This window comes from Morus notabilis, unplaced genomic scaffold (genome assembly GCF_000414095.1).
Source record: "Morus notabilis unplaced genomic scaffold, ASM41409v2 Scaffold243, whole genome shotgun sequence".
NCBI classification, from domain to species: domain Eukaryota; kingdom Viridiplantae; phylum Streptophyta; class Magnoliopsida; order Rosales; family Moraceae; genus Morus; species Morus notabilis.
The window spans coordinates 460377-477408 of record NW_010359811.1 but is presented as its reverse complement, the minus strand read 5'-3'; the positions used below and the strand labels follow the sequence as shown (position 1 = coordinate 477408).

General features: G+C 36.7%; 3 protein-coding genes across 3 annotated transcripts; 1 reads left to right on the top strand and 2 right to left on the bottom strand.

Annotated features, from left to right (window-relative positions):
• The first annotated feature begins 1146 nt into the window (after positions 1-1146).
• LOC21400532 (L-type lectin-domain containing receptor kinase IX.1) lies at positions 1147-3268 on the top strand. The gene has a single exon (XM_010095175.2). It carries the CDS (start codon positions 1185-1187, stop codon positions 3240-3242), a length of 2058 nt encoding a protein of 685 aa, XP_010093477.1. The 5' UTR covers positions 1147-1184; the 3' UTR covers positions 3243-3268.
• Positions 3269-7498: 4230 nt separating this feature from the next.
• On the bottom strand, positions 7499-8411 carry LOC21400531 (probable LRR receptor-like serine/threonine-protein kinase At1g53430). The gene is made up of 2 exons (XM_010095174.1): positions 8268-8411; positions 7499-7915 (listed from the first exon to the last, which is right to left on the bottom strand). Exons 1-2 carry the CDS (start codon positions 8409-8411, stop codon positions 7499-7501), a joined length of 561 nt encoding a protein of 186 aa, XP_010093476.1.
• Positions 8412-8632: 221 nt separating this feature from the next.
• LOC21400530 (probable LRR receptor-like serine/threonine-protein kinase At1g53430) lies at positions 8633-16278 on the bottom strand. Its single transcript, XM_024163717.1, has 20 exons — positions 16161-16278; positions 15266-15452; positions 15045-15116; positions 14853-14921; positions 14683-14754; positions 14522-14593; positions 14241-14282; positions 13909-13980; positions 13389-13463; positions 13214-13285; positions 12590-12661; positions 12165-12233; positions 11922-11984; positions 11418-11461; positions 11182-11313; positions 10948-11087; positions 10610-10808; positions 9237-9319; positions 8945-9155; positions 8633-8856 (listed from the first exon to the last, which is right to left on the bottom strand). Exons 1-20 carry the CDS (start codon positions 16276-16278, stop codon positions 8633-8635), a joined length of 2088 nt encoding a protein of 695 aa, XP_024019485.1.
• Positions 16279-17032: the final 754 nt, after the last annotated feature.

The window sequence follows — 17032 nt, the reverse complement described above, 5'->3', positions numbered from 1 at the left end:
AACCGCTCTGATACCACTTGTTAGATCTAATATTACGCCTTATCTCCCAGATGACGTTGGAACACTATCTGCGACACTAGTTACTTAGTTTACTCTATCGATTAAATTAAGCAGCACAAGAAAAACACTAGTGTAGAAAATAAATGAACACGTAATATGGTATTGCAGTTCGGTGTGCACACCTACTTTGTGGGGCCACGCCCAGACAGTAAACAGTTTCACTATGATTTAAGAATTACAAGCCTGGCGGACTTAATCACTCAAGGACTCTCTCCTAGACTATGACGCCGCTGTGATGAACTCCCACAATGACACTATTTAGCGTATACCACACGTCTTCACCTTTCGCTACTGAACTCCCTTCAGTTAATCAAGCTTTCAACATGAAACACAAAACTACAGATTGTTCTCCTTAATCATTGTCTCTCCGTTACTAGACTTTTTTTGTAGTCAACAACCTTATTCCTTCCTGCAGAGCATCTTATCATATAAAACCATTCCACGTATCTTCAACTTTTGAACCTGTGTTCGTTACTAAAAAATCCTCCTCAGCATTATCTACAGCATCTCACTTTTTGAGTTTTTAATTCCAAAAACTCACGGATTCACTTTTTAAAATTCAATGAATCAAATCACCTCAAAAGATAAACCAACAGCTGATAAAGGATGACCTCATGATCCGTATTAGCTTAGCCTTATCCGTTTTATCACAAGCTGATCTTCAAGTCAACAAATATGATTTTTTCTGCACAAAATCCGATCTCAAATTCAAACGACAGCACTTTCTTCTTCTCCAAAAACAACCATCTAGATAATGTCTTCTAGAACCTAGTTTTTAAATCTGTACAACCAAAAATTGTTTTGCCAACACAGCCGATTAACAAAAACCTAACAAATATATATATATATTGAGGATGGTTTACTTAGTCGTTGCTATGTCTGAGTTTCGTTTCTTATAGTTGTGCAAGTCTTTTTGACCAAGATCAATTCAGCCGAGTGTATTTATTGAATGTAGCCGTGTGTAATTAATTAAACATGAGTTTTATGAATTAGGTGTACCAAACATATAGTTTATATATAGCTATTTTTAAACTAATCTTTCCATTAATCAAAATAACCTCAAAGAACTAAGCTCCATTCCCCTTATCTCTCTCAATTTCATAGTAACAGTTCCTTCAACAAAAATGATTCTCTCCAAACCATTCTCATGCCTCAATTTTCTTCTCATCAAGACCATTTTCTTTTTGTTTTTTCTTCCAAATTCCGAGTCACTTTTCAACTTCACCAGCTTCTCCGGAGATGAAAACATTATCTTTCAAGGTGATTCCTCTGCAGCCAATGGAACTCTGCAGCTCACAAAGGTTGACGAAACAACCGGGTTTCCCGTCGCTAATAGCGTTGGCCGAGCCTCCTTTTCGAAGCCGGTGCAGCTTTGGAATAACAACACGGGGAAGTACGCAGATTTCACAGCTCATTTCACCTTCAGGATCAAAGCAAATGATACTAAAAGTAAATATGGCGACGGCATCTCTTTCTTCATCGCGCCGTTTGAGTCGGACATCCCTGCCAATTCGAGTGGTGGATATCTTGCGTTGTTGAGTCCTGAATCCGCGAATGACTCTAGACGAAGCAATCCTATTGTCGCGGTTGAGTTCGATAGTTATCAGAATTCCTGGGATCCGAGTTCTGATCATGTCGGAATCAATGTTGATTCGATTGAATCAGCAACAACTATCAAATGGAATAGTAGCATTAAAGATGGAAGAGTGGCGAATGCATGGGTGAGTTATGTCTCGGCTAGTAATATTCTCAGTGTTTATCTAACTTACGTTGAGAATCCAGAATACAGTGGACAATCTGTTCTTGCACATAGGATTGATTGGAAGGAATTCTTGCCACAAAGCGTCCGAATCGGTTTCTCTGCAGCCACCGGAGACTCGTATGAAACACACAACATTCTCTCTTGGTCATTCATCTCAACCTTGGAGGATGGCAATACAGACGGGGAAGGGAAAAGCAATGCAGGTTTAGGGATCGGTTTAGGCGTCGGTTTTGGGGCTTTGGGTGGACTAGGTTTGATTTTGTTCATCTTTTGGAGGAGAAGGGCTGCGAAGAAAAAGAAACTAGAGGAGGCATATGATGAGTCTATTGATGTTGAATTTGGGGAAACTGGGCCAAAAAGATTTACTTACCGCGAGCTAAGTCAAGCCACAAACGAATTTTCCGAGCAAGGGAAGCTTGGACAGGGAGGATTTGGAGGTGTCTACAGGGGTGTGTTAAGTGAATCGAATATGGAAGTGGCGGTTAAGAGGATATCTAAAGGATCAACACAGGGCAAAAAGGAATACATTTCGGAAGTGAAAATCATCAGTCGTTTAAGACACAAGAATTTGGTTCAACTTATTGGGTGGTGCCATACAAAGGGTGAGTTTCTTCTTGTCTATGAACTTTTGCCTAATGGAAGCCTTGATATACATCTCTTTGGAGGGAAACCAACATTGATATGGTCAGTTAGATACAAAATAGCCCATGGATTGGCCTCATCCCTATTGTACCTTCATGAAGAATGGGAAGAATGTGTCGTTCATAGAGATATCAAGTCGAGCAATGTCATGTTGGATTCAAACTTCAACGCCAAGCTAGGTGATTTCGGCCTTGCCAGGCTAGCAGACCACGAATCGGGTCTACAAACAACAGTTTTGGCAGGCACCATGGGTTACATGGCCCCAGAGTGTGTGACAACTGGAAAAGCTAGTAAAGAGTCCGATGTGTATAGTTTCGGTGTTGTTGCACTTGAAATCTGTTGCGGAAGAAGACCGGTTGAACGAAATGCAGAGCCAAGCAAGGTAAGTCTTGTGGAGTGGGCGTGGAACTTATATGGAAAAGGCCAAGTCCTCGAAGCCGCTGACACGAGACTAAATTTGGAATTCGATGAGGAGCAGATGGAGTGCTTGATGGTGGTTGGGTTGTGGTGTTGCCATCCCGAGCCCTCTTTCAGGCCTTCTATCAAACAGGTGGTGAATGTTCTTAATTTTGAAGCTCCATTGCCTAATTTACCACCAAACTTACCAAGGCCAATGTATTTTGCACCCTCAACGGACATGAATTCTTCCTTCTATTCATCATCTGGGACTACAAGTTCGACCAACTATCAAAACCAATATTCATCTGGCAGTTATTTGACGGATTCATCAAAATCAGAAGGACTTTCTATACCTTTGCAAAAATTCTCACAAGGTTGACATGTTACGTGTCTAGCTCAAAGAAACAAGACAAAAATATAAAATATAAAAAAATATAAAAAGAAAATGAAAAGGTTGCATGATTAGATATTGATGGTGTGGTCTTATCTAACATTGTTTGAATATGTACTAAGATTCTTTTTTTCTTTTTTTTCCTTTTCGTATTGATAAATTATGTACTGAGACTTTGTTTTCTATCTTGAATATATAAAGATTAACGTTTTTGTTGTATTAGCTGTGGACTTTGTATTTCTGTTTGAACTTTCGGTCAGAAAATGTTTGTTTAAAATTTGGACCATAATGTTTGGTGTGCTTATGACAAAACTTTGGCTCTTTCTGGGTGTTTGTGGTTGGTTTTAGGCATTTCGCAGTTGACAGTTGACACCTGGTCATTGGCGTGTAAATATTAATTTTTTGCTTGTAGCATGTGTATATTAATTACTGAGTATTATAGTAATATCTTCACACACTCAAATTTTGCTTTCTAAATTGCAATAAATAACAGATTAATGTAATTAAATTAACTAAATTGGAGATTTTAAAACCATTTGAAGTTAGAATGAAAGTTTTGGTCGGACTAAACGAGTCGGCCTGACGCCTGACAGTATTGGTTCGATCCCGGTCCCAACCCGCTTAAGTATTCGGGCCGGGCCAAAATTTCAAGCCCGAAAATTTATTTTGGCACGGTCCAAACACCTTTTAAAAAAAAAGTTTCTTAAAAACGCCTTATAAATTTTGGGTCGGCCTAGCCAGGCCCAAGGCCGTCGGGCTTTAAGGTTGGGCTAGGCCAATCCTTCTCTCTTTAGGGCCAGGCCGACCAGCCCAATGAAAATAATGGGGGGTCCGACCCAACCCAGTTCGAAATTCCCATTTAGAGCACTGGGCCCGGATCGGGCAATCTAAATTTTCACCTCTAATTTGAAGTAAATAGCAGTTTACTATGTAAATATTTCTTTTAGGACTCATAAAAAATAATTTACTTCTATTTATTAGACGTAGATTAAACATTTACATAATAGACTGTTATTTACTTCGAATAGGTTTAAAATCTATTATTTACATAATTTTTTTGAGGATGTTATTTACTTAATTTAGTTTTATAAATTTGTTATTTACAACATTCTCTCTTAAATAAATAAAATAAAAAACATTACTAAATTTGTTATTTACAACATTCTCTCTTAAATAAATAAAATAAAAAACATTACTAAATTTGTTATTTACAACATTCTCTCTTAAATAAATAAAATAAAAAACATTTGGTTTTTGACTATAATTGAGGTGAAAAACTCTAAAAATCTCACGCGTTTAGTCAAAATACCACTTTTATTTGTGTTTGTAAAATCAATTACAAGAAACTCTATGGATTGATTGAAGTTTACCAAAGGTTTTGGTACGGAAACCTTCTCAACTTTATAAGTTTGATAAATTGGCCCATTACCTTTTTGATCTAGACAATTCATCTCTTAAACTTTAAAATTCGTTGCAATGTTGGTCAAATTCAAAAATTCTTAAAAGCGCCTTATAAATTTTTCATCAAATTGATTTTGATATAGACATTATGCGTGAGAATTTTTTTTGAAATTAGAGATTAACCTTTTGAGGGGAAAAATTAGTGGTTTCCCAATTTCAAAAACATGCATGATATTTATACAGGGATTAATTCAATGCAAAAAGACTAAAAGTAACCTCATTAAACATTCACGTGAAAGAAATCGTCTAAATTTTTAATTTTGTTTTAATTTAACAAACATTACAATAAATTTTAAAGTTTAAAAAGTAAATTATAATAGTTTAAAGTTAAAGCACTGATTTACCAAACGCATAAAATTGAGAAGTATTCTTGCAATAAATCCTTTTCTAAAATACCAAGATTGCCTTTATTACTATTTATATTAAATACTATTTTAAACATTAAATAATTATGGGAAAAACGATCATAAGGATGGAGGAAGGCTCTTTTTCGTCATTGCTTAGGTATGTTTTTTTGTCCATTTAATCCACATCAGTTGGTGAAAAATAAACAAGTTCACCACTAATTAAGATCTATATCAAAAATTAAAAAAAAAAAAAGAAGGCTCCGTCATCGCTTGTGCAGGTGGGCATGTACGGTACACTCTAAGCTACCCCAGGTCGTGACAGTGGATCACATCCCACACACAGGTTGCAACCCACGACAAGGTCAAAACCCTCCTGGGGTCATGATTACATCACGCCCTGCAACCACATAGAACGGTTGAATCGTGATCAGGTCTCGATTCACCGTTGAGTAAAGTTGTTGCAAAAAACAGATAAACGGTGAACAACGACAAATTCAAATCAAACGGAACTAAACTGTTTATATGTAACATTTTTTTCTTTCTTTCTACTTGTTCAATAAAGCAAAAGGAAAAAAGAATTAGTTTCATTAGATATTGATAGTGTGGTGTCACGTTATTTTATCAAATTGTACTCTTTTTCTTTTTTTTTTTTTTTGGATATATTAGGTACTGAGATTTGCAAAAAATTCTTCTCCATCCTACTATGTTTATATATTATGTATAGTGTTGTCAAATGGGCCGGACCGTCTATGAATGGCCTGGCCCAACTTGTAATAGTGTTGGATTCAACACGGTTGGTACGGTATTGTTACGGGCCGTACCGGCCCGACACGTGTAACAGGTTAGGGTTGGGCCTCGGCTTCTCAGCCCACGGCCCAAGTCCGACCCTAGCCCGTGAAGGCCCGCGGCCCAGCCCAAGCCCATTTCGATCCAAGTCCGGATTCGACCCTTATTTAGCCCGGCCCAGGCCCGCGAAACGGCCCGTAGACCGTTGGGCCTTTCGCGGGCCCAACGGTCGGCCCGTGATGGGCTTCCTGTTTTGCCCGGTCACGTTATTTTATCAAATTGTCCTCTTTTTTTTTTTTTTTTTTGGATATATTAGGTACTGAGATTTGCAAAAAATTCTTCTCCATCCTACTATGTTTATATATTATGTATAGTGTTGTCAAATGGGCCGGGCCGTCTATGAATGGCCCGGCCCAACCTGTAATAGTGTTGAATTCGACATGGTTGGTACGGTATTGTTACGGGCCGTACCGACCCGACACGTGTAACGGGTTAGGGTTGGGCCTCGGCTTCTCAGCCCACGGCCCAAGTCCGACCCTAGCCCGTGAAGGCCCGCGGCCCAGCCCAAACCCATTTCGATCCAAGTCCGGATTCGGCCCTTATCTAGCCCGGCCCAGGCCCGCGAAACGGCCTGTAGACCGTTGGGCCTTTCGCGGGCCCACCGGTCGGCCCGTGATGGGCTTCCCGTGAAGGCCCGCGGCCCAGCCCAAACCCATTTCGATCCAAGTCCGGATTCGGCCCTTATCTAGCCCGGCCCAGGCCCGCGAAACGGCCTGTAGACCGTTGGGCCTTTCCCGCGAAGGGCCCAACGGTCACAATTTTTTCCCGATCACTCATTTTCTTGCTATTTCATTTACAGAGTTTAAGTTCAATCAATTTCTAGAAAATAGTCGCATCAAACTTTCCTGATTTTACTGTTCTTCCTGAGCTTAGTGGTGAGCCATTTTTCGAGGATGAAATGATGCCTCCCAACCTCACCCCCCAACTGAACCAGAAAATGTTCCGGTAGATAGTACTTCAGTGCACAACGAGGAAGTTGGAGAACACACAAGGGGAAAAAGATCATGAACTTCTCCAGCATGACAGCATTTCACCGAAGAGCCCCGACCAAATCCAAAAACAGGTCAAATGAAAATTCGTGCGGTATGTAAGTATTGTAGAAAACACTTTTTTAATAAAAATGGTTAAGGTACTGGTCATCTGGATAGACATTAAAAAGTATATCTACCGTTGTACCAATGTGAGAGTATGAACTCCCGTCAACAAACACTATCACTCACATAAGAGGGATTACAAAGAAAAACATGACCGTTGAACGAAACTTGGTGAACTGTATTAATCTTCAATATTAATCCATTTGGTAAAGAAACCGGAACAACTTATTTACAGAAGTTCTACTTAAAAAAATAAAAATAAAAAAATAACTTATTTACAGAAGTTAACAAATTTTTTTTTTTTTGGCTGAAGACAGAGGTGATAGCTATAAATAACTGAAAAAACTACAATTCTGTTGATTCAGGTAATTGTCTTAACTCTCTTAAGACTTTGGACATGGACTTGTACTGTAATATTATAGACACTAAAGAGGATACTGTAAGAAATTGCAATCTTTGTTACTTTTTACCAATATTTTTTGTCACTTAAAATCCTTCAGATTGATCCTTGAGAAGATTTCATGATGGGGAATTCGGGACTGTCCTGATTACCATCCTTACTCTTGAGAGAAACTGAGGAACCAGTTGATGGACCATCCATATACATGCATGCTACATTATGATCATAGTTATGTGAGGACACAGAGTTGTCTCTTTGGCTATTTTCTGTTACCTTCTCAAAGGCCTTGAACTCGTGATTCGGGCCACGACGACTGGCAACGGGTGCTTCGACCGGGATTTTGCCTTCGAGCATCATGATGACAGAAGACATTGGTGGCCGGAGAGTAGGAGATGTGGTGGTGCATAAGAGTGCCAAGTTAAGCATTGTCATTGCCTCCGCCTCGTTGAAGTCGGAACCAAGATTAGGATCCACAACCTCTAAAAGAGTTCCTTGTTCTTGCAGAACATAGGCCTAAATTTCATGTAGGGAGACAAAGACAAACTTTTAGTCTCAATGAATTTATTCAAATAAAAGAGTGAAAGAATATCAAACAAGAAGAAATTTCCTTACATTCAATATGTCAAACTTTTTATGCATTCTGTCAACATTAAAAATAAGTGAATCCAGGAAAACATAAATGATGGTCTTAATAGTCTTTAATCAAACAATGTCCACTCTATAGATATATTATAGTATTTGTTTGGAATTTTACAAAAATAGAGTAACATGTATATTCAATGAAAGTTTTCTAAAAGAACCCCCTTGAAATATCTTAAAGATAAATGTAAACTTGAATGAAAAAAATTTTATATAATTGAGTTACCCAATCAAGAAGAAAAAGGAACTCCTCTTTTGGCATGTAATTCGTGTTGCTCTTCCCACTTACGATCTCTAAAGCCACAACTCCAAAGCTGTAAACGTCTGCCTTTTCAGTCAAGTAACCTCTTGTTGCATATTCAGGAGCCATATATCCTCAGCCAGTCATTAGTAAATGCAATAATAATTCTTACCCCTATCTATTATCAAATATTTACTCGTAGAATACAACTAATATACTAACATAATGTTATTTACGACCTTCAATATTTCATCATTCATTCAAGAACAGTGTTTCCTTGTTAAGAGGCTTATAATGATTCAGAAAGATAAATGACAAAGAATTAGAGATCTATACATCGTTCCCGCTATTCATGTGCTGATATGTGTGTGCTCTTCTTCATCGAGTTTAGCTAAACCGAAGTCGGATATCTTGGCATTTAGATCCCTATCAAGTAGCACATTTGTTGCCTTTATATCTCTGTGCACAATTTTCAACCTTGACTCCTCATGAAGGTAAGCTAACCCCCTTGCTATCCCCAACAATATCTTCTTCCTTGTTGGCCAATCTAGATGCATCCGGTTGTCATCCCGACCTATTAATTGCGAAAATAGAAAAGTGATGCAAGTCTCATTCTGCCATTTATGACGGTTAATTCTCACCAATTATGGTCAAGCAGTTACCGAAAAGTGCGCGGGCAAGGCTGTTGTTTTCCATGTATTCGTATATAAGCAGCAACTGGTTTCCTTCAGTGCAGCAGCCGAAAAGCCTAACAAGATTTGGATGCTGCAGAGCAGATATCATGCCTATCTCATTAACAAATTCACGGGTCCCTTGCTTTGATTTTGATGAGAGCTGCTTAACTGCAATTACGCCACCATCCGAAAGTACGCCCTACTTAAGATCATCAAGCAACTCAGTTCAGAATCAAGTTTCTAACTAGTTTGATTGGTTGGCAAAAACTACGGTATTTACCTTGTAAACCGGCCCAAAGCCTCCCTCCCCTATCTTATTTGCAGGGTCGAAGTTACCCGTGGCGGAATTGATTTTTCTTACATCTAATGCACGTAGTTCTAAGACAAAGAAAGGGAATTTGAGAGGCAAAACGGCAGACAAAAGCAATGTAATTCACTTAAATTAGATACAATATAAGTTTGAGATAAGATTATCATATACAAACACTTCATTATCTAATGAATTTGCTACATGACTTGTCCCTCATAAACACCTTTTTCTGCTTAAAGACGTAAAGAAATTGAAGTTACATGCCATGCCATTGTGCATTAACTCGGAAAACCATACGCAGAGCAATTTATACAATGATCTATCATGACATTTCTGAAAGAGGAAGATGCTAACTAGGAGCCATTACTGAAGTCAAGGGAGCCAAAGAGAGCCCAAACACCTCAGAGGGCTCAACTCATTTAACAGTGTTACCAAATTCTCTAGTCATCACAGGAAGAGCCAGTGCATTTTTTAGGATATTTACAAGTTCTTAAATCAAACATCTAAATTTTAATTTATTGCCCAACAAGAGCTAATCAAACTAACAAAGTTTCCCAACAAGCATATCTAAGAAAGATGCATAAACACACTAAGGGTATGTTTGGTAGAAATGAGAGATGGAGGGAGAGACAGAGGTGGAGGGAGAGGGTGAATCCCTAGTTTGGTAGGGAGAAGAAGAGGGAGAGGACTCTCTTCCTCTGCGCCCACCATTTTGGATCATTTCATCAATAGAAGGATCTAACCAATCTATCTAAATTTAAATAAACATTACTTTTCCACCCTTCAAAATAAATTATGAAAAAATAGTTAAATGGACAATATAGTAATTAAACAAATAATTATAATCTATCCTTTTAACCCTCCAACCAATCCACCCAAATTTAACTAAAAATTACTTTTCCACCCTTCAAAATAAATTATGAAAAAATAGTTAAATGGACAATATAGTAATTAAACAAATAATTATAATCTATCCTTTTAACCCTCCAACCAATCCACCCAAATTTAACTAAAAATTACTTTTCCACCCTTCAAAATAAATTATGAAAAAATAGTTAAATGGACAATATAGTAATTAAACAAATAATTATAATCTATCCTTTTAACCCTCCAACCAATCCACCCAAATTTAACTAAAAATTACTTTTCCACCCTTCAAAATAAATTATGAAAAAATAGTTAAATGGACAATATAGTAATTAAACAAATAATTATAATCTATCCTTTTAACCCTCCAACCAATCCACCCAAATTTAACTAAAAATTACTTTTCCACCCTTCAAAATAAATTATGAATGGGAAAACACAGTATAAAGTGTAGCATATGAGGCGAAAATAATTACATGATGTTATGGCGATAGCAGATATAAGAGGTCCATAAACACCTCTATCAGGAATGGCAGTCGCTCCTTTCCCTGGCCAGTATAAGTGAATCTCTAGAGTGCTACCATTAACAAAAACATTATCAAAAGTCTTGGTGATGCCTTTTCCAGGACCTCCAGCTTCCTCCATAATGTTGAAATCCTTCAAAACTAAATTTCCCTGTTCACAAGTGAGAGTTAAACTTCATCAGCTTGGAGCAAAAGTTCTGGATTTTCTAACCTTTGCAGCTAAGGAAAACACTTTTATCAATAAATGTAGCAAGACCATGTCCTACCAATGTATTTCTACTTTTACTCACTTGAATTGAGACATCAAATATGCGTCTGCCAAGACTGCTAAATGTCTGGTCATCCGAAAACATTATTTCAGCAAAGTGGAGCTTCACTTTGTACCTGCCTTTCCGCAAGCAAAGGCCATAATACTTGAGTGATACAGCAGCTATGCGGGCCGTTTGAAAAATTTCAGGATAAGTTTCATTGGACTGCAATTTGTTTGTTACTTTGAAGTCCACTCTTTTCTCTTTCCCCCAGACCTATGTAAACACCAGTACTACTATACGCCCATTTTTCTGGTAGAGAAAAGAAGTATGATGGCACTCCAGTGGATTCGTCACCTTCGTATTCGTCCAAGTTTGGCCCTCCACAGTTGATATACAAGGAACGACCTGCGGGTGTAAATTTAACATGTCACCCATGTGGGATCATTTGTAGCTTGATTAAGCTACAGTGAGTTCATAGAAGTATGATCTTGGTTCAAGTCTATCCTTACGTCGCGATTTTCCGGGGCAGGGGAGGCCCTTCTTAAAGCACCATCTACATGTTAAAAGCAATTATTAATCATTCATGTCGAACATGAAGTTTGATAGATGACAAAGCGTAACAAGGAAGGGAATACCTACGATTGGTCTTGAGAAGAAGAGTAACCAGAAAAAAGATTCCTGTTGAATAGTAAAAAGAAACAAGTAAGTTGATACTTCAAAAGAATAGCCAACATGTGTGTGAAGATTTCACAGAAACTGTTTGAGCAAGGTGTACAGAATCAAATGAGCACATAGGAATCATTGACCTCAACTCGATTCAAATCAAACGATTCATATGAGTGTAACAGTGATGCCCAAACAAATCCCCTCATAGTATCTAGCCCCATACAATATGCATTGTCTGATTTAAAACCTATGATCACTATCGATGACGCCCCAGATGCCACCTTATAATCTTCGGTACTTACTAGAAAGAAGCTCTTAGGAAAAAAAGAAAAAGAAAAGGAACTTACACAGAAACCATATTTCCACAAGGAACTGGAGGTGACCCTGTGAAATTGTTGTAAGATAAATCACTGCAAAAGATTAATCAAGGCATTCGTGTCATATTCTTTAATTCAAATTTCCAAAAAAAAAAAAAAAAAAAAAAGAAGATACAAAACTGCATCACGCAGCAACAAAAAAAAAAAAATTACAGCAAAATAAGATAAAATCCAAAGATCACGGACAACAAATAGGGAAATAAGTAGACTTACAAATCCTTTCTGGTCTGCACCATCCAACTTGGCCGTACTTCCCCAGTCAATGAGTTGTTATTCAAAAACCTGCATTCACACAAAGTTTAATGATCTCTTTTGTCCAAAAATAAAGACATAGCAAAGCATTTTCCTGTGAATGAATTTTAACTCAAATTAAAAAATAATAATAAATAAAACGTGATCGTTTTTGCCCCAGAAGTAAAAGAAGAAATTTTTTTCGATTGACATCATAAAATTGGCTGATATTATAACAATACTAGGTGGTATCATTACGGGAGAATGTTGATTGTTAAAATGATAATTGATACAACAGAAGTACATAGGTCCTTATCTGCTACATTTGACTTCATAACAAAAATGTGTCTTTATTCCAACGACCGCGAAAGTCATATAGCTAGACAAGTGCTCTTAGTATGACTTACGTGAGCTCTAAGAGCGTTGGATTCTCAATTTCCTTTGGAATTTGACTGGTCAAATTGTTAAAACTCAGGTCCCTGAAAAGGAGGTGAAACAAATCAAAAGAACAAAAGAAGTGTGATACAAGCGTAGGTTAGTAGTTCGTTTCGACAGTTGCATAATCTCACACATGATTCTAGTACTATTCTGTTATTACTTCATAATGGAAATTTGAAGCAATAGTGGCTAGAAAAGTTGAGATTTCTCTGTACATACTTTTCAAACCATTAAGAAATCAGGTAGTTTTATAACTAAAACATACAAGTGAGAAGGCAAGCTCTTAAGTCTCAACTATACAAACAAGAAGTCCAATTCGGAAACATACAAGCAAGAACTCAGGTTTATAAAGACATTATGTCTCAATATGATGGGCTAGTGGTTCTTAAACAGTTAAACTAGACAGAAAGAAAAATAATATATTAATAATGTCAGTTCACTGGCTTAAGGGCACATCTGGGTTTAGTGATCAGTGATAGCATCAAAGTGCCATAAGAAATATGTAATTCCATATTCAGAGAATTTAACAACATCGTGTGGAAATTTAAAAACTTTTGGCTACTTCTATTAGTACTCGAATTTTATGAACTTACAATGTTTTCAAATTTGTCAACTCTCCGATGTACGATGGAATTGTACCGTAAATGAAGCAATTCCTCAATATCCTGAGTCACAAAAGTGGTACCAAGAACTTGTTAAATTCCCAAAAGCCGTGGAATAATCATGTTAAAATTGCAATTGCAGCATGTTAAGACCTATTGAACTCACAATCTCTCCAACTTTGTCAATCCCCTCAAACTAGGGAAAGGTATAGCTTTTGATCCCACCAAGTCAGATATCCTCCTGATAAAGAAGCCACATCAGATAATCCAAAACATTTTATTTATAAACTAGTATGAAGTCACTAAACTTGTGTAAAATCTCTAGATGCAATAGTGCATTCTCTCACAATCCAACTAAGTTTGTCAAAAGAGATATTCTGAGGAACGGGGCCGTCCATGGACGTGCCTTGCATATCCCTACAAAAAATGAAGAGATTTGGTGTATAACAATAGAATTAAGTGAATTGAAAAACATGCGTTTTTCTCAAAGATTATACAGAGAAGGAAGCATATAAATGTGCTGCACTCACAGTCGATTAAGTTTGGTCCAATTCCCGATGAAACTCGGTATGGTCCTTGATATTCTGTTCCCATCTATCCTACTGTAGGCAATGAATGAGAATGAGAAATCTCCAATTTCAAAGGGTAGGTACCACTTCATGAAAAATTTGCCTTACATCACTTACAAATCTGTTAAGTTCTTTAAATTTCCAAATGATTCTGGTATTGTCCCTCGAAAGCTGTTTGCAGACAGAATGCTGTACATTGAAAAACTCTTAGTTGAGCATACATTATTGAAAGAAACATGGATATTTGCTTCATAACACAGCTAATGCAAATTCCCATGAATCAATGCTGAAATTTCTGCGTCTTCATTGTTGTAATCATACTTCAGAAAGAGAGAAAGAGAGAGAGGCGTGCCACAGTGTTGAAACAGAAAAATGTTTCTCATACTAAGAACATAACTTATATTTGCACGCGTGTTTCTTGCGTGCGTGCACGATACAAAGAATCTCACCTTGAAGAGGAGCAAGGAACCTGCTCCAAAAGCATCTTTTTCCTAATGTAAAATTAAAAACATATGTTTTAAGACATGATTGAGATTGGACAGTGATTGCCACCATTTTTTTTTCCTTCTTCCTTCTTTTCCCCCTCCTTCGCTTAATACTAGTTTATGGCGGCACATTGAAGGATGACATCCAATTTCAAAGATCACATATTTTAATCGTACGAAAGTGAGAAAGCAGAAAAAAGAAATCTAGTAAAATTGAAAGAAAAATGATGTCAATATAATCTTACAGTATTTCCAAATTCCTCAAACGTCCAATAGTCTGAGGAAGAGACACTCCAAGCTGATTATCTTCTAAATCTCTGGAAATTGCAATTTTAATGCTAATCAGGTTGTGTTGTATACTTATCTATGTTCTTTAACTATGAGAAAAATTTTATGCAGGACTTACAACTTCCTGAGGGTGGTAATGTTGCCAATTTGCTCAGGAATTGAACCATTGAGTCGGTTTCCAAAAAGAGACCTGCAGCATACAAACAAGAGTGGCAATTCACAAAAACTTGGATATTGGAAATACATTTATATTTTTCCCCAGAGATACACGTGTATGTAACAACTTACAAATTGCGCAGAGGGGCACCACCGAAGCTCGGTGGGATCGATCCATAGAAGTAGTTGAGCGAGAGATCACTGTTTTACGAAAGAGTCAGACGATGGATAGACACATCATTAGCAGTTTATTTTCATGGTCTACCAATCTTTTTCATAAATTTAAAAAAAATGAAAATTTCTGAGATAACATGTGTCACTCACAGTTCTTCCAGATATGCTAGTCTTCCGAATTCTTCAGGTAGAACTCCTGTTAAATTGAGTCCTTTCAAGAAGCTGCAATAACAGATTTAGAATGTAATAACTTACATAAAAGAACAATAATGCCAATAATAATAGCAATAGTAAATTAATAATAATAAGACAAAATTCAATAATCAGCATTCTAATAACAACGAAGAAGATTATAGGAAACGAGATCTTACATTCTATTGATGTGGCAAACAGTGTTGTTCTCATAACTACACTCGCATGAGACATTATGGAAGATTTTGCTTTCGACAATTATTGTGTTATTGAAGTCTTCGTTTAGACGATTACAAGAAGCGTCGCTTATGTTGTTCCAAAAACGGCTCAGCTCTAGTTTTCGAGAAATTGTTTGAAGAGTTTGAACTGCCACAACATACCACCAATCAAAGAATATAATAAAAATGTATCAAATATACAAAGATAAACATCGCAAAAGAACAGAAGATTATCAAGATATACATCATAAGATATGCAATTCAAGGTATCAAAGTAATACAAATACATCAAATGTAATTCAGGGTATCAAAAAATTATAAACGCATCAATATAGACTTTTTTCTGTCATTTTAATTTACACTCATGTTTGCTTCTAAGTGCATGAGAAGGATATGATTCAGCCATAAACTAGCTCAAATTTGAGTTATGAAACTCATAATTCACAACATAAAACAACTAGGAAAGGAAGTTAATAAAATTTTATACAAGAAAGGAAACAACAAAAATTGTTATTTGGTAATTAGCCGCACAAGAAAACAGCTGAAAAGGGACAACAAAATTATATCGAACATGCATATAACTCTAAAAACAATATACCAAACCCCCACCATACTAGCATATAACTCTAAAAACAATATACCAAGTACGTTTGGTTTACCAATAGGTCAAGTTTTTTTAATCGTTGTATCTGCGTACCTTTTGACTTTTACGTAATTTACGCAAATCCGACGGACAGAAAAAGCCTACAGGTCCGTAAAAAAATATACCAAGTACAGACTTATGTTTCCAAGAGTACACAAAATTCTTAATTTCAATGTCAAGTAATTCAAATGTTGTAGGATATTGTTGGATTACCTTCATCTGGAGGCAGAAGTTGAGCTTGGCATCCAAACCCATTAATGAAGAAACTCAAGGCCAGAATCCCATAACCAAAAACAGGAGCAATCTTGTTAGCCAAAAACACAAACCCCATGTCTTCCTTTAACTAATCCAAAAACAATTTAGTTAGTCCAGGCGTTTCCAAACTTATAAAACCAATATTGCTATGGTAAGTCAAAATAACAACAGCGAAGAGAGAGATGAACTGTTAATATATATATATATATATGTATGTATATAAATGCACGCATGTATGTATGTATATTTAAAGAGGAAGTGAATTGAGCAGAACAGGAAGCGAAGTGAGAAACGTAACCCGTTTAGTTCGTTTCTCGAGTTTTTAATTCGAGTTGAGATGTGACTTAATGTGAGAACTTTTTACTGTAGTAAAAAAGTTAAATGTGATTGTTTGTGAGAGCTTTTTACTGTAACAAAACTCCAATTTTAAACTCGAATCAGCGAAACGAACGAGATTTTTTCGATTAATTAACCACCGAGCAGTATCAATACGTACATTATAATGCATTGACGTAATTGGTTGTTGTGGCGCCTTTTATCGTTTTTGAAATGTAAGCTTTGGATTGGTTGGTTTTTTTGGCTCCTAATTCTAAGAGCTGACAATTTGACAGAGTAGAAGTCTCTTCTCCAATAGTTGAAGCAAGCAAACATCTTTCGCCACATGGTAAATCCAAGGTCCGACGTCGTTTATTTTGATTCCACAGTTCACACCACAGAGTTGAACTCTATTTAAAATATAATAGCTAATAACATTTACTTTTTAAAAAGTCAACCCCAAACTTTAGCACTTGTTCTATTTTAGTCCTTGAATTTCATATATTAAATTATAT